This window comes from Drosophila serrata, unplaced genomic scaffold (assembly GCF_035046125.1).
Source record: "Drosophila serrata isolate PLE 108 unplaced genomic scaffold, ASM3504612v1 contig_275, whole genome shotgun sequence".
In the NCBI taxonomy this organism is placed as follows: Eukaryota; Metazoa; Arthropoda; class Insecta; order Diptera; family Drosophilidae; genus Drosophila; species Drosophila serrata.
In genome coordinates, this window is record NW_028257173.1 from 1,464,646 (window position 1) to 1,487,757 (window position 23,112).

Genomic DNA, 23,112 nt, shown 5'->3' on the forward strand with positions numbered 1-23,112 from the left:
TGGATACCATTCGATACCAAAGTTCATTTGATATTGAAAAATACTTGGAATGCTCGCTCCGGGTTTGTTGTTCGCCATGTTCGATGGCATGTGGCATTTTCGCCAAACGGGATATTTGAGAAATTTCAAAGTTATTCTTTTGGGCGAAACCGAGCAGAAGTTGGCTATAAGAATTGGTAATGGGATATATGCCAGATATGCCTTGTGGGGGTATTCTTTTACTCAGGGTCGTTTATGTGAGAATGAACTTTAGCTTGGAAGCTAATGCAAAGTCGGGCATTTTTTGGAAGAATATTATATAACTTTTGAGATGTATAATGTTCAATAATAATAGAACGTTACTTTTATCATTTCTAAAGTTCTTTATATATTTCTAATTTTACTTTTATGGCCCACTTAAAACTTAGATAATTAACTATCTAAACAAAATCTATTCCATTTTAAATTTCCCCTTCTTAAATTTCCTTATAAAATATAAACCAATTGGTTAGATTTCGATATCCTCCGAAACGGGGCGTGATTCTCCCTTCACCTGTTTCTAATTTAATCTTTCGCTGCGCCTAATCAAAATATTTCCCCACGTATATATCATAATTGTATTGTGCTTCATTTTCCGGGAAAACCATAACTCCCGCGACCTTTGTTGGTCGGCACAATAAAGTACCGTTCTGATACACAACTAATATCATAGTTGGAGGAGAGAGGAGTCCCAGAGACCCTCTCGAGAAGTGGGAACCAATCTTAAAAACAATCTTAAAAACAAAAAATAAAGAGGGAACATAAAAAGCAGTGGCGGCAGCACACAAAGACCAAAATGTCAATATCCTGGAACATAAATAACCGAAAAGAATATAGACTTCCATTGTTTAATCTGCTGGGTGCGTGAGCATCCAAGGGTTTTCTGGGTCTCCGCTAGAGTTTGCGTTTATTATTAACCAATCTAATTGCTGACGTTGTGCGGCACAGATTACTATACCCTATATACACTATATACTGTATATATATATATGAGAGTTTTTGTGTTCGGGTATTGGGTAACCGGAATCAAAACGTTAATAAAAATGTGTCAATTTGCGAAACATTTCGGGCGCTGCGACAAAAAGCTGAAATTTGAACTTTAGCAGGGGCTTGCGACATTTCACAGCTCGAATTGAGCTGAGTTTTGAGTTTATATACGCAGTCGTACTATAACATTATAATATATGTTAGTATCTGGTTGCGTTGAATGGACGGAGAGCTTGGAAAACCCTGGGATAGTCCGAACATTCATGGCCCAGGGGAAACCCCCGTTTTGTCCAGATCACACGTCGCAGGTCAGGTAGAGGAGGAAATCATTAGACTCGACTAAGAGAATCAGAACCTGGAACCTAGACTGAAACTGAAACCACACACGCAACCCACGGATTTCTGGGAACATATTAAAAACAAACAACAAATTATGAACAAATCATAAACATATTTATGAAATTCAATTTCATTCACCCTTTCCCTTCCCGGATCTCTCTCCCTCTGTCCTTAGTTTCTAGTTCTTTTCTTATCGGGGCCCCGAGATCTTTTCTGCACCCCCCAGCGTGTGCCATCTTCCCCCGATCCCGATTCCAATCCCTATTCCAATTCCAATCTCTAGTCCAATCCCGATTCCAATTTAACCATTTTCGACAAGAAAGAACACAAAATTTCCTTTGCGTCTAAGCGCCCTGTCATATAACAAATTTTTTTAGTACAAGATAAGATGCTAATCTTTATGTGAAAAACAACATGTAATTTGTTCTAGGTGTTCGTGTGTGTGTGTGCAGCACCTTTTTCTTTTTCGTCGGGGCTCATCTTGAGATAAAATCTGGGAAATTTATAGCCTATAACCAAAATATATAGAATACTTCTAATAATTTTCATAAATTTTCCAGATATGTGAGTTAGAGGGGGGACTGGTTGTTTTTTTGTGCATTTGCCGCCTGTTTGTAAATCAAAGCGCGGCGATAAAGCGGAAAATATGACGATCGAAGCTACTCTAATAACTGAGGAATAACTGAAGAATTGGGGGGATGGGGTGGTCTCCCCAAACCGGGCGGGAGAGGGGTTAATAAGGGCTTCACTGGATTGAATTTCTATTCGTAGACATAAAACGATGCACTTGGCATGCCGAAATGGCCCAAAAGATCGTCTTGCAGTGCAAAAAAAAAGGTGCAATGTCCGCCAGCAATTGCAACACTTGCCAAGGGGAGTGCGAGAGCGACAGAGAGGGGGTTGGCCAAGGTGAGCGAAAGAGCGCCCAAGTGTGTGTGTGTGAGTGCTTGTGAGAGAGCGACCATTTTTTAGTTCCACCTTTCACCCCGATGGGCTCTCTCTCGCTCAAATGGGCCAAGAAAGAAAGAGGAAAAAAAAGGAAACGATGCCTGCAGGTCGCAGTTGCTGCCTCTGTCGCAGTCGCTGCCTCTGCTGCAGTCGCTGGCTCTGCCAGCATTGCTGCCTCTTACCTGACGAAGAGGAAGAGCCCAGCGTTCAGTCGAGCGGCGCACGTCGTCCAACGCACACACACAAACACAAGACAACGAGCCAAAGAGTTGGATTCTCTCTTGGACGTAACCTATAGTCATCCCGCTTGCGCCCATGGCCAGTGAGCTAGAGTGTGAGTGTTCTTCACTCGCTCCATTTGAGTGAAATCCAGATAACCGAAGGCAAAAGCCGAAGAAGACGAACCATATAACCCTTGCCCGAGCCGAGGAGCATCGCATCGCCTCGCATCGCCATTGCCATCGCCATCGCATCCGATTAACCCATGTCTTTGCCTTTGTATCGTTTCAGAGTTGCAAGCGACCATGCGCGCATGGCTTCTACTCCTCGCAGTGCTGGCGACTTTTCAAACGATCGTTCGAGTTGCTAGCACCGAGGACATATCCCTGAGATTCATCGCAGCCATTGCGCCCCAGCGGCCCATCGAGAGCACCGCCTTGGCGAGAGCATTTAACCTTCAACCCTTCAACGAGCCGCCCTTCTACAGAGGCAGTGATATCAGTGATAACAGCAAAAGCAAACCTAGCAAAAGCACAAGCAAAAGCAAAAGCAAAAGCATAAGCAAAAGTGACGCGAACCGACAGTTCAACGAAGTGCATAAACCAAGAACAGACCAATTAGAAAATTCCAAAAATAAGTCTAAACAATTAGTTAATAAAGCAAATAACAACAAAATGGCTGTCAAGGAGCAGAAGCGCAAGCAGAAGGAGCAGCATCCTCACAGGCCAGACTCCATCAGTGAGTCGCAGCAGCCAAGGATCGAGTCCATCTTTGCGGTGGAAGAGGAGAAGCAGCAGGAGCAGCAGGAGCAGCATCAACAGGAGGAGCACCAGGAGAAGCTGGAGCTGGAGCCAACGCTGATCCTGGACAAGGAGATGGCCACCATTAGCGTGCCGGCCAACGCGCAGGCTATTATTGTCGAACAGGAGCCATCGACCTACAGCAAGAAGGGATTGAGCAAGGAGAAGCTCAAGCCAGATCCCTCCACTCTAGTCGAGATCGAGAACAGCCTCCTCTCGCTGTTCAACATGAAGCGGCCGCCAAAGATCGACCGCTCCAAGATCATCATCCCGGAGCCAATGAAGAAGCTCTACGCCGAGATAATGGGCCACGAGCTGGGCTCGGTCAACATACCCAAGCCGGGACTGCTGACCAAGTCGGCCAATACAGTACGAAGTTTTACACACAAAGGTGAGTTCCATAATTTCCTCTTTATTTTCTACTAATTAAAGCAAAGGATATAGCTCCCAAATTAGCGGAATTATTATTACTGTTTGATTAGATTTTTAATATATACCGCAAGGAGTTTGCATTTCAGTTTTGAATTTAATAACTCACTCTGAAAGTAATGAAGAAATTGGTTTATAAATTACAATTGCATGGAGACTCAGTTTATCTTTGTGGATACCGCCTTTAATTGCCACCTTTAATTACTAAAATATACAGTTTTATGCTTTATTTAATAATTTTAAATAGCCTCAAGAGGAGATATTAAGAGGCATAAATCTGGCCAAGGAAATGAGCTATAATCCAAAATTGTTGGCTACATTATTTGCTTTATTATAATTGCAACTATTAAGTTTATTATTTGTTAGCAAATTGGTATTAAATTTATAGTTGGTTATTGCTAATAACCGTTGCAAGACTTTATTACTTTTTGAACAATTTTATAAGCTATTTAAGTAATAAGAGATAATATATATATATATATCTTAGAAAGACACTTCCAATTATTCTTCAGATATATGTTTTTAATTTAATGTAAGAGTTCGTCTTTTAAATTAAATTTGTCGAGCACTCAACGCGCATTAAATTAAGTAACTAAAGTAGTTTATTAGAAAAGAATTTCCTTATACTAGAAATGAATTTAAATTGATACCATTAAATAGTAGGATCACTTTGCCATCACGTTGCTTACCTGATATTTCCACCTGCTCGGAAAAGGCTTCGATCTGCATTCCCCTAAATGTATAGATATATCTAGATTCCCACTCATTGCAACGCGTACTTTCCGCTACCAAAATGCGAATGAAGAGAGCTTCGGATTTTCCCTGAAATTCCGTTTCATCGATTTAAGCGATTTGCATACCTGCTCCTGCAGGATCCTTCGATCCTTACCTGTATCATTCACGCAAGCGCTGTGAAATCACGCGGAAATTCCGCGGCTTTCCAAAATGAAACACCAAAAATGAAGGCGACGGCAGGATGCGTGGGCCAAAAGGGACACGACACGAGTGTCCTTTTTGCCTGTCCTGCACCGGCAATGTTGTCCCGAAAGTGACCTTGAAAATATTCCCGAGAATTACACCAGGATCGCTTAGCGCATGCGCTAAATGGCTTTTATATTGTATTTGTAAAAATAACAATTATTATTAAAGCGTATTTCGCATTATTTTCCGCAGGATTAGAGGGTCGAACAATAAAGCAGTTTAGAGAGCAGGTAACCGAAGCCCAAGTGTCTAAAGCCAAGTGTCTAAGCCGCGTTTGTAGAGTCGAGTCGAGTTTTTGCCACTTTTCGGTACGCATCTGTGCCGGTCTTTTGGGATCGAATCCATAGGCATAGGCACTGGGACTCTTTTGCTTCCCAAAAAAGAATTTACGACTCGTCGCTTCCCTTTGTGAGGCACTTGAGACCGTCAGCGTTGGTGGCGGCGGCTGCGATTCAAATTAAGATTTTTCGGCAAGCGTGCAGAGTTTGCACCTTGCCGCATAGGATAGGATAGGATATGGTATGGTATGGCCTAGGCACTGAGAACAGATATAGACAGATCAGAACCGAAAAGGTAGGCCGGGGTGGGCCAGGTCTTTAGCGCAGGCGCCAGTCGTAAAAAGGCGGCTGGCTGGACAACTGGAACGTGCGATTTCGACCTTCTTTTGTCCCGGATTGTATTGCACGCTCGAGTGTACTTAAGCAGGAGGAAGGTACTTATGTTACCACTGTCAGGTAGACAACGCCCTGCTCATCTGCTCATCCCATAACCCCACCGATCGAGCAAAGGCTCATGCACTTGATCTGTCGGATAGTCCGGCTTAATTTGCCGGATCCCAATCGCAGAGCCATAAAATAGACATCTGGAAGCAGGGTCTGCACAAAAAACTCAATTCGTTTTTTAGGTTCTCACACACAGAGATTATTTATTTAAGCAATATAGCGACTTATTATTAATTTATATAATATCCTTATAGCAAAACTCATGTCCCAACTTTGCATTTCCTTATCTTTCCTTGCAGATAGTAAAATCGACGATCGGTTTCCGCACCATCATCGGTTTCGCCTCCACTTCGACGTGAAGAGCATTCCCGCCGAGGAGAAACTGAAGGCGGCGGAACTGCAGCTAACCCGCGATGCACTCAGTCCGCAGGTGGTGGCCAGGACGGCATCGTCGGCGGCGGCGGTGAATAGGACGCGCTACCAGGTGCTCGTCTATGACATCACGCAGGTGGGGCTCCGGGGACAGCGGGAGCCGGGCTACCTGCTGTTGGACACCAAGACGGTCCGGCTGAACAGTACGGACACGGTGAGCCTAGATGTCCAGCCGGCCGTGGATCGGTGGCTGGCGGAGCCAAAGCGCAACTATGGGCTCCTGGTGGAGGTTCGCACTGTGCGTTCCCTGAAGCCGGCGCCGCACCATCATGTCCGGCTGCGACGGAGTGCGGACGAGGCGCACGAACGCTGGCAGCACAAGCAGCCGCTCCTGTTCACCTACACGGATGATGGGCGGCACAAGGCGCGCTCCATACGGGATGTGTCCGAGCGAGGTGGTGGCGAGGGTGGTGGCTCTGGCAAGGGCGGCGGCGGTAGGAATAGGAGACACCAGCGGAGACGCAAGAACCACGATGACACGTGCCGGCGGCATTCGCTGTACGTGGACTTCTCGGACGTGGGCTGGGATGATTGGATTGTGGCGCCGCTGGGCTACGATGCGTTCTACTGCCACGGCAAGTGCCCGTTCCCGCTGGCCGATCATTTGAACTCCACGAACCATGCCGTGGTCCAGACGCTGGTCAATAATCTGAATCCCGGCAAGGTGCCGAAGGCCTGCTGCGTGCCCACGCAACTGGACAGCGTGGCCATGCTCTATCTCAATGACCAAAGTACGGTGGTGCTGAAGAACTACCAGGAGATGACCGTGGTGGGCTGTGGCTGTCGATAGATTCGAGATTCTATAGCCCGGAGTGCAGATGGAGATTGGAGATTGGAGATCGGAGATCGCAGATCGAGAAGCGAGCGAGAGAGCATCAAATGCTGTTTGGTTCCAAGCCGTCAATGCTTTAAACACAACGCAAACAAAATGGACTGAATATTTGAATTTTAAGTGTAAATCGTTAGACTTTAATCGTATGTATCCGGCTGCAGCCACGCCCACAAACTACAAACCACGCCCACAAAACCACCACCACCACCCATCACCCTCGTCCGTCAAACCTTGGGAGCCTCTGTCCGCCTTCCCCAGCCAGGCTGGGGAATCCCCCGGAGCAGAGTGAGCGCAGAGTCCACTGTAAATAGCCGCCATGCCATGTCCTCCTCCAAAACCGGACCACCTCGTGTCCCGCTCCCGTGAGCTGCTGGAGAAGAAGCGAAGATTTCGGATTAGAGAGAGAGGAGACCAATTGAACAAATTGTATAGAAATGCTAATATATATAAAATCTACTATATCTACGCGAATACTTTGGTATTTATGCAAGTCAGAGCTGCTAGCAGAGGGTCCTGAAGGATCGCAGGACTCCAAGTGAGCAGCTCTGGTCTACGTATGAATATATATGGAAAGGAGAACTCTTCGACTAGACGTTTTTTTGTTAATAATTTTATAAAGCAATCCATTGTAAATTAGTTAGTTAACGAGTATAAAATCGATGAATGAATGAATAATGACTTGAAATTATCTAGGAACTATCAGTTATGGCATATGTAACTCTTGTATATGTACTAAATACACTCACACACACACACACACTTTCACACACACACTCATCCATAAGCACACAAAACGAAATGGTATTTAAACATCGTTCCGAATTCAACTAAACGTAACTATAACTGTATAAACAAATAGAAAGAACGATAACTTTCTGCACTAAAAAAAAGTATGCTCTATAAATATATGAATAACTATTTACATCGTTATGCGTTCTAAGCTAAGCTCGAATAAATCCGTAAACGTTAATTAATCTAGCCACATAAGTCCTAACCGTTAAGCTCAGCATGTTGGATATATTAATAGTGACGAAAAAGAAAAACTGAAGGAAAGAAAAAACCACATAAAAAAAGAAAACTCGAGGAAATGAGAAATATCGATTCGTGCCTGATGTTGCAGAGCACGATTTGTATATGCAACTTTTCATATAAATTTTATTATTTTATTTATTTAAAACAAAGCATATTTTTGATGATGATGATGATGAAGATGATGCGAGAGCGTTGAGGAAAAAGAAAGATGGAAAATATAAAAGAAAAACAATTTATTAAAAAAAATATATTCACTTTTAGTTTATTTACTTAAATGAGGAGGTAAGTTGGTGGTGCAACTGAATCGTTAAATATCCAAGTATGAATTCTACCACACACTTGGGCTTTGATCAGTCTGCAAAATAAGAACTAAAGAGGTTTCTTTATTGGAAATTGTATTTGCCAAATTCTTGTATGTCTATAAATAAACAAAAATTTGAAATAGAAAATAGAAATACTAAAAAATCCTTCGAGCCGGATTTGAACCAGCGACCTATGGATTCCTGCTTTTGAAATCTGAATGCCTCTACAGTCCACCGCTCTACCAACTGAGCTATCGAAGGTGTTATCAGTGCAGGTGTTCATTTTAAACTAGGTTTAATTAGAAACAGAGCTTTAAAAATATGCAAAATATTTGTCAATTAGATTTGATTTCTTTTGTGGCTTTAAAATGTATAAAAAAAATCCTTCGAGCCGGATTTGAACCAGCGACCTATGGATTTCTGCTTTTCCATTCTGAATACCTCTACAGTCCACCGCTCTACCAACTGAGCTATCGAAGGTGTTATCAGTTCATATGTTAATTTTAATGTAGATTCAATTAAAGACATAGATTTTTAAATATAAAACTCTATTTAAAATGGTCTAAAAATTATTTAAAAAAATCCTTCGAGCCGGATTTGAACCAGCGACCTATGGATGCCTGCTTTAAGAATCCACTTCAGTGGAATAATGCATTTTTGAATACCTCTACAGTCCACCGCTCTACCAACTGAGCTATCGAAGGCGTTGTCTGCTCAGGTGTTTATACCAAATTTCGCTCGCTTATCAAATTTAACTCAAGAAGTAACTAAATCGAGCGAAACAATACAAAGCGCTTATCACAGCATTAAACACAACAAAAAATCAGTGCCACAGGTACGTGTTGAGCGTTGGTCGAAGATAAGAAGCGTGTGCAAAAAGTGCTTTATACTAAGTATTTAGATTAGAGCATAAGGAAAGCGAAGCATTTATTGAATGTAAATAAATCAGAAAACCAGCTATTAAACTTGCGGCACAACGGGTAATTTGTTGTGGGACTTGATGCAAGTGACACTAAATAAGTCAGATCTAAGCGTTTGATAACGATCAGCCTGCATATCAACTTTCTTGGAAACTGTCCAGCTGAGCTTTACAAATTGCTGGCAAATGAGATGACGGGAATCTGGAAAAAAAACTATTCAAACAGCTGAATGAACTTTGATGCTGATAAGGTTGGGTAATAAATTTAAATTATACATACTGTAGTAGTATGGCCAACAACAAAAATTCAGTCGCATTCCATTGATTCTTTAAATCAATGTCAAGTAAATGGAATTACGCCACAGCGTTTAATGATTTCAGGAATTGAAATGATCTGACTTGTAGTTTTAAATTAATTTAATCAATATTATATCGAATTTTGTGAAAAACGGGAGGTAGAAAAACATTCGTTATAGAGAGAAATATATAAGTATTACTCATATATTTTAATTTATAATCTTTTTCAACGAATCTTGAGCTTGTAATTTTAGTCTGAAGCTAAAAACTCTTTGAATGAATCATTTCTAACCTTATAAATCATACATATTCTTGTTCAATTTAAAAAAAAAGATAAGGGGTTATATCGTTAAAATTGTCAAAAATAAGGAATTTTTAAAGATTTTAAACTGAGTATGCAGATTGGTTAGCCTCTTAAAAACTTGCATAGAAATGCTTTCCGATTGGAAATTAATGTAATTTTGAGTAAGTTGTGAGATTTTTAAACTTTGATTTTTTATCAAAATTGTCATATAAAAAATCGGTTGCAATTTATTAAAATAATGCGAATATTTTAAGCTTAATTATGCTAGATTTCTGATTCGATCCTATATTTTTTAATTTATTGTTATTTATTTACTAAGAAATACTTAGCGAATGTTTGTAAATAAAAGTATAGGTGAACTAGGCTAAACCGCACTATAGATTGCTCCCTTGATAGATGTGGGGATTGCCCTAGAGTCTGCTGTAGTTGAGAACCTAGATTCGACCTTTGTGTATTTATAGAACTGCTGATAGGAAGCTATTACAAAACCGAATGAAATGAAAATCAATCTCAAGATGCAATACCCTTTTCGTGTGAGCTCCCAACAAGACAACACGGGTTGGATGAGTCATGAGGGGATTTCGACTGGGTTTATCGGGAGAGTAAATTAATTTACCCATTCCATGTCCAAGACCGGACACAGTGCGTTTTTTTCGGCTCAATTAAATGACTCATCAGGAGGCAAAGACGAAACTAAGAGCCATTGACTTGCCACACACAAAGCCGGACGAGACGATAGAGTCCTCTCGGGGGTCCTTTTGATTTGGCAAGGACTACTCTCCGATTGGTTTTCTAGGAACTTGGCAATTTTTTAGATCTATCCGGGAGATAGGACAACGCCCACATATCGAGGCAGGGGGCGGCTGTTGGGAAAATTCATTCAATCATAGCGGGAAATTGATACCCAGATCAAGGGGCTTCACCGACCGACCGACCGAACTGATCGAAGACCGTTGATAAGCAAAAACTGGCTGGAAATTCTAAAAGGGAGAAACTTAGTCCATCCGAAATTCCAATTCCGAGTCATTCTTAAAAATTATGAACATTTGTTGTAACATACCTGGGCAAATTACCAATAGCTCATGGAACCCTCACCGCGGGAATCATTTTTCCTTATCTAACAAGACGTTCCTGGGCAATCGATCCGCACACACAGACACTCTTAGAGTTGGCCCTAACTCCTGGGCCTTGCTCAATGGATCACACACAAATCGCCGCTCATGGCGCTTAGCTCTTCTCCCCCTCTTCACCTGCCCTCTCACCTCTCCACTCTCACCTGTCCCTCATCTCCTCGGGCGGCTAAGACTGCATCTGTGTGTGTGTTTTGTCGGTAATTATCCGTAAGCTGTCAGTTTTTTCGCTCCGCTTCCTCCAATGCACTTCTTGGCTAACCTTTTCTGACCAGCATTAGGGATGGAAGTCCTCAGTGGAAGGTCGTGATAATACCGTCGATATTTTGGGAAGTACATACAGAAAACTATTAGTTATGGGCTGATTTTCTCCAGAAGTAACTCGAGAGCTAGTCGGTTGTGTAAACAATTAGGCCACCTTTATAAACGGTCTGTACTTCAAGCTGAGACTGCTATTTGTGTTATATTTAATCATGAAACTCCTGTTTTCCATTTTGATTAATAACAACACACTAACCTTGTTAAATAAAATGTTTTAAATTAATTCCCCTTCTCTTATTTTTGTCACGCTGCCATCTCTAAGTTATATACACATATAGATCAACTGATATTGGTACGCTGGACGTTTTCGTTATTCGATTTTTATGACTTGCCGCATTTTTGGCATCCTAATTGGTTTGTTAAGTATTTCCCCCTGCGTCTTTACCTTTCGGGCCGTCAAAAATTGCCCCTTTGGCTTATCGGGAACACACTTTGTCCGAGAGCGGCTGCTGTGGCCTTCGTGACATGGCCGGGAAACGACTCCTAGGCCTCCAGGAGAGTTCTCTGGACTCTGGACCCTTTGGACTGATAAGACGGATCGTGTCTTCTGCGCGCCTGCGGCATGATTCACTTCACTTCAGGCCACAGGCGATGCTGCGTAGATGTTTTGTTGCGTATCACAAATAAATGTATGTATGTAGCATCCCGGGGAGATGACTCACGGCCGGCGTTTACTAGGTGGGCACGTTAATTGTCACCCTCAGATACGCACTGGCTTTGTTTACACCCGGCGCGAAGTCGTTTCATCTCCCCGAAAACGAGAAATCCAAAACAATCGCCACTCACATTCGATATTCATTTGCTGCTGGCTCTGCATAAAGCCAAGCTCATTTCCCCTCCGGTCTCCAGCGAGTTCCCTTCACCACGACCACGAGGCACTGCAGCCACTTAAATTTGGCTTTTGCTGATAAGTTGTCTTTCATTCGGTTCGTTTATGAACTCGTTTCGCGTCGAACCATATATAGACCTTCGATAGCTCAGTTGGTAGAGCGGTGGACTGTAGCTGGAGATTTCACAAAGTAGACATCCATAGGTCGCTGGTTCAAATCCGGCTCGAAGGATCGACGTTATTTTTTCCTTAACTTATTTTTATTATTTTTTTGAATAATATTTTACATATTTACAAGTTGAATTAGTAAGTTACAAGAATAAATCGAAATAATATATGTTGCATTAAGTATTTAATAAGCATCTGCCTAACATATGGATTTTAAGAAATACTTTTTATTGACAAAGTCTATATCTGGAAATGAATGATTTTAAATGAATTTTTAATTGAAAGAAACACGATTTAAATTATATTTTGAATAGGAGGTTACTTTGTTGTATCACAACCTCAAGAAAAAAAGACAAGCCATAAATTAAAAAGAAAGTAAACTAATTTCGGGAAGCCGAAGATTATATATTCTTAAATGACAATTTTCTCAATTAATCAAAGTTTTAAACTCTCATAACTTGGCCAAAAATGTGTGATTCGGAGAACGTTTCTATGCTAGTTTTTAGTAGGTTAACAAATCTGCATACTCTGTTTTAAATCTTAAAAAAATCACATTTTTGACAATTTTAGTCAATGAAACCTGATAAATTTTTCGAAAAATTGATATATTTGTCCGGACATAGCAAGATCGATTAAGCTATCGATTCTGATCAAGAATATATATGATTTATAGGGACGCAAATGATTCCTTCACTGAGTGACAAGCGTCTGAATAAAATGATACCCTGCAAAGGGTATAAAAGGAGCTAAAAGCTAAGGAGGGACTTCTGATAAATCTGAAGCAGATCATAAAAGAGAAAACAAATTGTAACAGAAATTACAGCCCTCAATTTGCATTTGTCCTATCACAAAAGAGGAGGCAACAAAGCCTGAAGAGCCGGAATAATAACAACTGGCAGCCTAAAAAGGCAACAAAGGCCTCTGGCTCGGCATCGGCATAAAAGTCCAGACTTTTTGACTCACAGCCCCTGAATCGAATTGCTGCAGACGTCCTGCCGCTTTGGCTGCCGTTTCACTCCGGCACCGGATCCTGCTCCTGCTCCTGCTCCGGCTCCTCCTCCCGAAACAGATGCTATCAATACATCATTTGCCTTTGTGCGGCTGTCACAAATTCATTCACCTGTTCTCGGGCCACGACTTCATCATCAGAAGCCGGAGCAGCGGCAGCTCAACCTGGCCAGACAATTATACTGCGTTGATCTCCAATTAGGCTGTCGAAACTCCATTTACACGGCCAACGGGCGTCCCATAAAAAGTATATACTCACTCGCAGCAAGACTGCGCCTTTCATATCATCATATCGAGTGGAAATATGAAGGCAGAAAGGCAGAAAAGAGCCACAGATTCAGGTCTTGTTAAGGTGCAAGTCATCATCAACGCATCTCCTCCTCGGGAACCATCATCATCCTCCTCATCGGCAAAGTTAAGTAAATACAAATATGAATGAATTGCTCACTGGCTCCTTGGGTAGATCTGGATCTGTATCTGGATCTTGGCAGATCATCATCATCCGGCATTGTCTCAGCCGTCATCCTCCCCGATCCCAGATCAGGGGGATGCCCCTACCCCTGCTACTTCCACTTCCAAGTCGAGTGTTCAGGCGTACAACTCAAGAGTGTTTGCCCTTTCAGCGATCTCGATCTCCATCTCGAACCCGATCTCTTGGCCATATAACAGTTGCACTTTTGCCTGGCTGAAGTTCGAAATTCGTGTAATTTCTTAATGGCTCCGATCCGGCCGAGAGTGCATGATGTATTTTTGCCGCGAAGCCTTATATAGGTCTGGTGTGCTCGACCTTAATTAGTTCAACACTCGTTAGATATTCCACAAGCCACAGGCATCCGACGGGTGCCCATTTGCATGCCGCCGATCATGTCGATGGCATGCCGTCGAAGAACATAATACTCACGTTGGGGAACAGTTCTTTTTTTCCTCATTACTGAAATTCCATTAGATCGGAAGAGGCACAGATGCCGCCTGAGCGTAATGAGAACTTAACATACACTAACAATTATCTTGACATTATTAGCCAAGAATTTTAAACAATTGAATATGCTTTTACAAATTACATCTATTTCCCTGCTATAGCATGTCCATTTGTACTATCTTTTTTTGTAAAGAAAAATTACAGGCATAGTTTATAAATAACTCTAAAAGCTTATAGGCTCATTGATTAACTGACAAAGTAAACAAAGGAAATGGAATGAAGAAACGTGACTTTTTTTAGGAGTTCTAATTTTTTTTGGCTTAAGAAGGACCTTGCTCCTTGCCATTTCAAGGCATAGTTTTCTTTAGCTTTTATTACCATTAAACACTGTAATCAGCATCCTTCACCTACTTCTTTTAACATAACTTCTCCTTTTGGCCTGACTACCCTGCTATAAGGCAGTTAATACCATGAATAAGGCAAAAGTCTTGGTATTTTAATAACCACACACACACTCGGGTGTTAAAATGGGGCGCCACAGCCATGGAAAGCCCAGCCAGCCGCCTGTGGTTTGCGGTGGATGCAGCGCGTCGCTTTGTCTGCAGCTTCGGTTGCCGCAGCAAAAAAAAGTAAAGAATAAAAAAATATATATAAAAAAGAACAAGGCGAGCAATGAATACTTTCCAGCTTTCCCCGGCAGACCGAGAAGAACGTACTGGCCGGGAGCAAGAAATCTTATTAAAGCGTAACTAAATGCCACGGATTAATGTCTAACAGGCGGTGGCACCCAACAGGTGCTGCGCATAAATGCCAGTTTAGTGGCCGGTCTGACAGCAGGACACGTTGGCTGCAAGTGGACCCCACATGCGCCATTAGCATATAAGCTCCAGTCAACTAATGAAGGCAACTAGCTGCAAGGCTGAAGGCTGCCACTGCCACTGCCACTGCCACTGCCACTGCCACTGCCGCAATGGCAAGTTCGTTGCCTAAGTCATTCGTTAGGAGCAGACAAGTTCGCCAGGAGGATCTACGACTACGGTGGCATATTCGAGTGTAATCAAAACAAAAAGAAATCAATTAATCAGCAGAAATGTGGAAATGGCAATGACTTGCCTGCGAATCGAATATATTTATTTGTATTTAATATCCAATTAGCATTTCCGAACGTGTGCCCTGCTATTCAAATGAGGCGAGAAGTTAATTGAATGTGAATTCATTGCAGCCTGCTCGAGCCGTGTGAACTCAGCTGGAGTTGTGTCTCCTACTCTGCTCAAGCGATTGGAAATTTGTTTGTTACTCGACTTGATAACTCGCGGCACTCGCTGTGACATTTATGGGCTTGTTCAACAAGCCCTAATGACTCAACCGAACTGGACCATTAAGTGCCAATTTTATTTCCTGCTTCAGCCCCTATCGACCGTCGCTAGAATCCAGTTGAAAGTTATCTTTACAGTTATGCATAAATTACATTTTAATTTTCCCTTTATTTGCAAAATATCCAATAAAACGGTGGCCTTTGCAACAAAGCTGAAATGTCATTAATTCTGCAAATACAGTGACTACAGAATTGTTTCTTAGTTTCATAATTAATTGGTATATTTTATTGCAGGAATATGAATAAATGCAAACAAGATTGAACAAATAATGCATTGTAAATAAGATGTAATTTATTTTAATTGGTCTTACACTATATTTTATATTTCTATATTAAAAACTTTACAAAGATTCAGATTCCTTATAAGCTCAAGTCTACATTTATGAGTAATTGTTTTTGAGGAATTTCTGAAACATCAATAATATTTGCAAATACTTAAGTATTGTTTATCGTTTCATCATCCCCATACATACTTCAAACCGATTTGCCCTGTAATCCCGTAGTCAGGCCATTACAAGTTCTCCCTTCGAGTACGCCGTCACTAATTGCATTAAATAAACAAAATAGTTGCTTATATGCGTAATTATGAATCGCATCAGCCTGAGCAATTTTCCAAGCTCCCCCATCCAGACCATCGGTTCGAGCAATTAATAAACTAAAGACTGCATTTGAATTTTCAATTTGACATCAGCTCCCCGCGTCTCCGCGTCCCCGCATCCCAGCGGCCGTTGAGTGTTAGTTTGATTTATCATTTGCTAATTGAAAAATTATACTGTTTTGTATTTGTCAGGCAGTTAGTTAAAATGTTGTCATGTGGGGGTGAAAATCGGAGGGGGAAAAGCGACTGGCGACTGACAGTGCCAATTTACTGAATGATCCGATCGGACTCGGAATCGAGCACGCTGCCCAGGCGCAGGTTGTAAATGATACGACTGAGGAATTTTTCCTCGGAATTTTGATTGAGTTGAATAAGCAATCGAATGTCTGAATTTCGTATTTAATATGTAAATGAATTGTGTAAGTGCGGGCTAAAAATAGCCAATCGTCAAATAGGCGCGCTGCAATTCCGAAGCAATCGAAAGACTCTGGAAACGAACTTGATCCCGAACACTCAGCGACCAGGATCTCATTGTTATCCTTTGGCGGCGGGGGCAGGGGGGAAATGCGAAAATTTATAAGCTACCCGGCGAATTAATGCACATAAATAAACAAAATGTGACGTTGAGCGAAAGACAAGCACTTGAAGTATTTTAATTGTCTAAATGCCAGCGCTGATGATCAGCTCCCAAAGCCGGACAACAGCAAACCGAACCGAAAGCAACCAGCAACAATTGCTCGACTCTTTGAAGCTACACTGGGCTACAGGAATGGGGTTTTCATATCCTTGCAGGGTAATATAATTTTAGCCAGAAACTCAGAATTGATAGCCGAATCGAAACGACAGAAGATATCTTCGGAAGCCCCATACCTCTGTACCTTAGATACCTATATAAAATGTATAGGATCGGAAATGATTCCTTCACTGTTTGGCAAGCTTGTGACTAAAATTATCATACCCTGCAACAGTATAAAAGGAAATATGTTAGCTTTAATAATTGTTTAACTTTCTATAAACTGACTATCTGTGAATTCGGTTGACAAACTCCGAATGCATTACCCTTCTGATGAGTGTACTCGAAACTCACCTCCCAGATGAGACTTGGGAAACTGTGGTAGCTGTGTGGCAGGCAGAAGCCTTTTGGCCGCTTGCGCCTACGACAATTTATGTGTTGGCTTGAAATTTCTCACAGAAAACAAAGGAAATTCCAGTTGGTCCGCAGGAATGTTTGCGGCGAGTGAGTGGCGAGCGGAGCTGCGATTGGGCCGCCGCCGCCGCTGACATTTTGCATTTCGTGCAACGCATTCCTCGGGACGCTGCCGGGCGCATGCGTACCACACACCAAGGAGGACACGCCAGAGATCCATGGAACCCATCCACCATGAATCCCTGCTTCGATGGACCCTGGACCATCGTTCGTTTGGCCGGCATTGACACTGATGAGTGCGGCGCAGCAGCCTCGAATGTCGTTGCCAGAGGCAAGAGTCCAAGACCAAGTCCAACTCGGAGTCAAAGCAAGAGCAAGAGCATCGCATCTGGCCGCCAAGGTGGTCACCCCAAATGCAACACGCAACAACAACTGCGGCGTGATTGTTATGGCTCTGGTTGCCTTTGCCTCTGTCTCTGTCCCTGTCTCTGTTTGCTGGCTCTCCCTGCCTTGTTGTTGTTGCTTCCCCACAGTTGCATTGTAAATTCGTAAAACAATAAAGAAATAAATTACTTTCGGCCCCAAGTCCAAGCCAAGTCCAAGCTCAAGAACTCTTGTAGCAGACTCTGGCTCAGACAGGCGCACAAAGAACACGACGAAGCGTTGAAATCGTCGTGGCTTTTGTCCGAACAGGAACTGTTCAGCTCAACTTGGCTCAGTTCAGTTCAGTTCTGTTCAGTTCAGCTAAACAAACAAACAAACACAACATATTGAGGGAAAATGGCCGTTCCCTCGAATCCAGCCAGCCAGTGTGGCCCCGAACTCGGTCTCTGTCCTCCATCCTCCCACAATTCCCTCGGCGGAGCAAACATAATGTCTGACATGAACTTTGCGCGCTGCTGAAATTGCAATTTTAATGCAATTCGTGAGCCAGCCAATCGTTCAAGTCCAAGTACAATTGGACCACCCCGGTGCAGACCGATGCAACTTGTATTTGGACTTGGACTTGGTCTTAAGCTGACTGCCCTGGGATTGTGGAATGGCGATGGAGAAGTCTTGGGGTTGGAGGTATATATGGGCAGGTCAAGTTCTTCCAAACGAGAGAGGAAGGTGGGGAAGGAACACCCAACACCCGCACCAAGCAAGCCAAAATGATGATGAGGCTGTGCCACACGAACATATGCCGTCTATTCGCGAGGGTCGGTTGAGTGTTTTAGTGGCTAAGAAACTGTATACAATTGTGTATAAATACAAGATTAACTATCAGTCTTGTATATCTTATAGATGTGTGATATTTCTTATAATTTATTGATTTAATTCCCCATAATATAAAAGCCACCCTCGATACTTATGAGCTTCCGCCCCGCGGGCATAACGAAACACAAAGCATTTGGCGTTGCCAAGAAGTCTGCCATGACAAAAGCTGGGCTCCATCTCGAGTGGATGTGGATGTGGATGGTGGATTGGTGCGGAGTGATCGGCAGAGATCTGGGAGACGGGATCTGAAAACAACTGAATACTGAATACTGAGCGGGGTGTCTTGAAATGCCAAAATGTCTAGCTGCGAACGACCGAAAAGTAAGAGATTCAACATCAGCAAGACACACAAAGATTTCAATAATCAACGGCGAGGGACCCGTTGTTTCTGGTTGTTGATTTTCGGCTTTTGATTTTATGTGTTTTTTTGCCCCGAGGGCTTAATCTAGATATATGCACACAAAGAAACAGCGAAGAAAATCATCGACAATCAGCCCCGAAAAGTGCTTCAAAAAAAAGAAATAAAGGTAAGTCGAGGTTTCCCCTCCTTTGTTGTTTCTCATAATTTTGTTTCTTTTTTTTGTTGTCTTGTTTTGAAGGGGCCCGGGCCCGGCCACGCCCCCCCTACAGCCCCCCGACGAACAACTGCTCAATACATTTTGCGTCTTTAATGGAATTCTTATCGTGCAGCAAATTATTGTTATTAATTATTTTCAATTCAATGGAGCAGGTAAGGCAGCCACATCAATTGCTCAGCCCGATGTGCTCAAGGGTTGGGAGCGACACGCTGTCTGTGACTGTAACTGCCGGAGACCGTAGCTCTCGGGCGAAATATAAATATGAAAAATTTCATTAAAAATGTATTAGTATTTAGCCCCGGCTGGTGTTTGCGCTCGTGTGGAATTGAGTGGATCCAAGTGGAGTGGCGAGGCACACCTTGTGGTGCAAATTAGAAATCGCGCTGATTGCGGATTAGCCTCCAGTTAAATGATGTTTGACTGATGCGAATGGGGATGTTGTTGAATCCGGGCACCATGGAAACCAATAGAGAGGTGCGTCTTGGGCTCATATTTCAACAGCATTTACAATTTAATAAATATTATAATTGATGGGGTGGGAATACAAAGTATATACGCGGGTGGATAGAAAACTAATTGGTAGTGACTACAACTTTTTGTTTAAAACACGTTGTAGGAAATGTTGTTATTGAAAGCAATGGTGGGGGATATTCAGGTTATTTGGTTACTATAAGTTATAGTACTCTTTTCATGGGAAATATCAGTCTAATTTTTAAGCAATTAAATCCTTTTAATAAGGTTATGATATAAGCTCCAAGATAAGCAAAATCTTCAAACAAGATGAAGCTAAAACTTGTCTAATACTAATACTAACTTTCCCAAGTATTTTTCTTTCTAATCCCTCTACTTTAGCCACACCATTTAGTACTTTTTGCCTCTACTGTAATATGAAAACAATGTTCACTATTCATTGGCGGCATCAAAGCCTTTGGCTGTATTTAGCATTTATTTTATTTTTGTATTTTTTTGCACCCCATGGAGCGCCAAAAAGTAGCCAAGCGTGTGTCGATCGCTGATCTTTCGGCTTACAAATTAGAAAAACCAACAGCAGCTCACAGGATGGAGATGAAGATGAAGCTCTCACAGCGGGCCGATCATGATGATCGTTCATCATTACCATTTATCATGTTCAATATTCAATGCGTTTTGCGTGCACAGCAAACAACAAATAAAAATGTCTGTTTGCTGGCCTTATGACAGGCAGAAATGCCATAAATGTGTTATACGAGCGAATGAGCAGCGAACATTTAACATTATTTTAATGATTTGTAATGGTTGTCAGAATTTTGGAGGCTGTGCTTTATGGGAGTGTTTTTCGCTTTTGAACTTTAAACGATCATGTATTGATGGGAATTCCATGGCATGTGGATAAAATACAAGCAGCTTAATCCAGAAATCAATTGCCAAAAATTGCCATAAAAAGTATTGTTAAAATATAGATGTTTGGCCATAAACTTTGAGCTTGTGGAGTGTTTAATCTTACTTAATTTCTTTAAGGTTTTATAAAATATATTTCTGTATACCAATTAATTTAATTGGTAATACATTCGTGTTCAAGTTTAACACCCATTTATATACATTTTTAATTCTGTTAGATGTCTTCCTTTTGTTGCTAAAATGAAGCCATTCATTTTATTGCCAAATTTTGCGGTCAAACCGATTACCAACTTCCTTTTCAGCACCCACTCAATTAATTTGTTGCTATTTTTTTGGGGGATACTTCTGTGTGGTCGCAGTCATATCCCGACCGCAAATTACTAATCAGCCCCGGTCCGAATCCGACTCACACGATGAGGCTCAGACCGAAATTTATGCGGCTGATTAGCGCGGCTCAAACATTTTTTAGCAGCCAAACAAATTAGCCCCACTTAAGACCCCTGGCGGATCGGGTATTATTCGGTCAACAGCAGAGGCTTCCCGAAAAAAGCGAAAACTTGGCCAACACCCGAAGTGTCTATGCGGACACCTTGACTACATCCTATGCCCAGCTCCGATCCGCAGTCGAAACAGAGATATAAAATAAAAACAAAAATCATATAAAAAATCGTTAATAAATTTCACAGACGGACTTGGACTGGGACTCTCGGACTCTCGGACTCGGACTGGATCTGGGGGATATTAGGTGGATGGGGATCCGATCCGATCCGATCCGATCCGAATCCCGATCGGGCAGCAGCTGCAGAGTGAAGTGGAGTGGGTAGAGCTACCCTTTTATGCGGCCAGCTTTGGGCCCGAGGCCAGATAATCTAAAGTAAAACCCGTGGAGCATAAATAAAAAAGAAATTACTTAATTTCTTAATAATGTTGAGGCTGCCTGGCTGTTGTTGCCAATGGCTTGTTTCGACAACTTTTTTATAATCCTTTTAGGGGGCTCTCCCAGAGCGGCTGGCAGCTGCACTGTGAGAAATGCCTGTGCGGGCTTCGATTTCTGTTTATTTTTTGTATTAATTTTAACTGCTTTTTGTTTTACATTCTGTTGAAATGAAATCTTTATTTCCTTTCGTGACTATAATTAATAATTTTCGGCTGGGAGAGAGGGGAGCAGGAGGAGAAGCAGCATCTGACCACCGATCACACCACACACGCAGATCATCATTATCTCCACAATGATGATCGAGTCGAGGCCAGAGCCAGCCTCTATACATATCTCTCTGTTTCTGAGTCTCTCGGCCTGTGTGGGGCGAACAGAAATTGTTTTATGTCTGAAAATTGTTGGTTTGCCACAGCCCTTGATTTTGTTTCTGGCCTTAATGGTTCCCTGGCGGCCAGCCTGTCTCCTGCGGTTTGACTTTGTGTCTTCTTCTCCAGCATTTTGGGTGGTTCCCCATATGCCATCTGTTTGTGTGTGTGTGTGTATTTGTATTGGCAAACTGCGTAGTAAATCATTTGCTAATTAGCAGCTAGGAGTTGAGGAGCAAAGGGATCTCAGGATAGCGTGTAGGCAGGCAGCGTTAATTTGAATATAGTTGTGAAGAATCAAAGTCACTGGAATGAACAAAGGATATGCTACGTATAGCTAAATAAATTAGTAATACCATACAAAATAACTCTCACTAAGTATTCGAAGCTATTAATTTCACATACCATTTAAATAATCTTTAAATTTCTATGTTAATTCCCAGTGATGGAAATTAATTGATCGATTAATTCTCTGTGTTCCAGCATTCAACGAAATTCCTTCATAAAACCATATGGGAATTCCCAAATACAAAGCTCCCAAAATCACTCTCCCAGCGCTGGCAAGTTCGTTGTCTAAGTCTTTTGTTGCTGCCACCAAGCTTCACTTTCAATGGCCAAGCCAGAGATCGGCATTCCTTTCGATTTGTGGCTGTTGTGGCTGCTCAGCCGAGAATTAATGTCTTGCGATAGCAAATTTAATTTATTGCGATAATTTTTCATTTTTATTTTTGTCAACAACAGCCAGAAGGGGGAACAGGCCAGAGAGGCAAAAAGCGAACACCGGAGCTGAAATTTGAGAGGGGTCCAGCCAGAAATAACACTGTGTGCGAGAGTTGCAGTGACCTGCGATAAGCGGTACTAATAATGGCTAATAAGGCCATTATAAGGGTATAAATTGTTTTGTTACCACTCTCAATAAATTTTGAACGAAACTGTGTGTGTGTTTTTCACCCCACTATGTAGCAGCTGGCAGCGGAAGGGAATTGGATCTCCTTAATTTATGTTAATGGAGACTCAGCTACAAATTGCAATGTCTCTGTTTGCCCTTTGTCTTCCTCCATTCTCGGCAGCTTGGTTTTTTATTATTTGCATATCATTGCCGCCAGATTTTTAATAAATTTCCATGTTCGCTGACTCTTTCCTTTTTTTTGTTTTGCTTTTCCACTTGCTGTGACCGCCGTGTGGTTGTTGTGATTGTTTTTAGTGGCTTTAACGTTTATCGCGGCATCTGTCCCCCCGATGTCCCAGAGTTACCAACATTTTGTCGGCACTTTTGGTCTTTGTTCTGCGCTGCTGCTGCATTTTTGCTTGATTTTTTCTTCTTATTTTGTATTTAATCGATTGTTCATTGTTTTGTTCAGCGATGGTGGTGGTGCTGCGGCTGCTGGGGGTCTTAATGTGGCAGCCGCATTTATTATTTCGACATTCTTAACGAACCCCAAATTTATGAGTTAATACAAAAATAAGCATAGGGATGCGAAACGAATCTGCGGCCAGGTCTCAATTTGTAACCGGTCTCCCCGTCGAGAGAGATCATCCCCA

At 42.2% G+C, this 23,112-nt stretch overlaps 1 protein-coding gene and 4 non-coding genes across 7 annotated transcripts in view; 2 read left to right on the forward strand and 3 right to left on the reverse strand.

Moving 5' to 3' along the window:
* Positions 1-8,610, forward strand: part of dpp (decapentaplegic morphogen) — a 42,629-nt gene extending 34,019 nt beyond the window's left edge. For 2 of the 3 annotated variants that reach the window (XM_086835034.1, XM_086835033.1), the window contains exons 2-3: positions 2,803-3,702; positions 5,743-8,610. In XM_086835034.1, the coding sequence (XP_086691160.1) occupies positions 2,817-3,702; positions 5,743-6,665 (1,809 nt within the window). In that variant the 5' untranslated portion in view covers positions 2,803-2,816 and the 3' untranslated portion in view covers positions 6,666-8,610. Of the gene's footprint in view, positions 1-2,073; positions 2,627-2,802; positions 3,703-5,742 lie in introns of those variants that run through there. The other variant, XM_086835035.1, reaches the window with a different exon arrangement.
* TRNAY-GUA (transfer RNA tyrosine (anticodon GUA)) lies at positions 8,205-8,302 on the reverse strand. The gene is made up of 2 exons: positions 8,266-8,302; positions 8,205-8,240 (listed from the first exon to the last, which is right to left on the reverse strand). It is a non-coding gene; the product is annotated as a tRNA-Tyr (tRNA).
* On the reverse strand, positions 8,424-8,521 carry TRNAY-GUA (transfer RNA tyrosine (anticodon GUA)). The gene is made up of 2 exons: positions 8,485-8,521; positions 8,424-8,459 (listed from the first exon to the last, which is right to left on the reverse strand). It is a non-coding gene; the product is annotated as a tRNA-Tyr (tRNA).
* Positions 8,611-8,623: 13 nt separating the features above from the next.
* On the reverse strand, positions 8,624-8,745 carry TRNAY-GUA (transfer RNA tyrosine (anticodon GUA)). The gene is made up of 2 exons: positions 8,709-8,745; positions 8,624-8,659 (listed from the first exon to the last, which is right to left on the reverse strand). It is a non-coding gene; the product is annotated as a tRNA-Tyr (tRNA).
* A 3,233-nt stretch (positions 8,746-11,978) lies between these two features.
* Positions 11,979-12,073, forward strand: TRNAY-GUA (transfer RNA tyrosine (anticodon GUA)). The gene is made up of 2 exons: positions 11,979-12,015; positions 12,038-12,073. It is a non-coding gene; the product is annotated as a tRNA-Tyr (tRNA).
* The last annotated feature ends 11,039 nt before the right edge of the window (positions 12,074-23,112 follow it).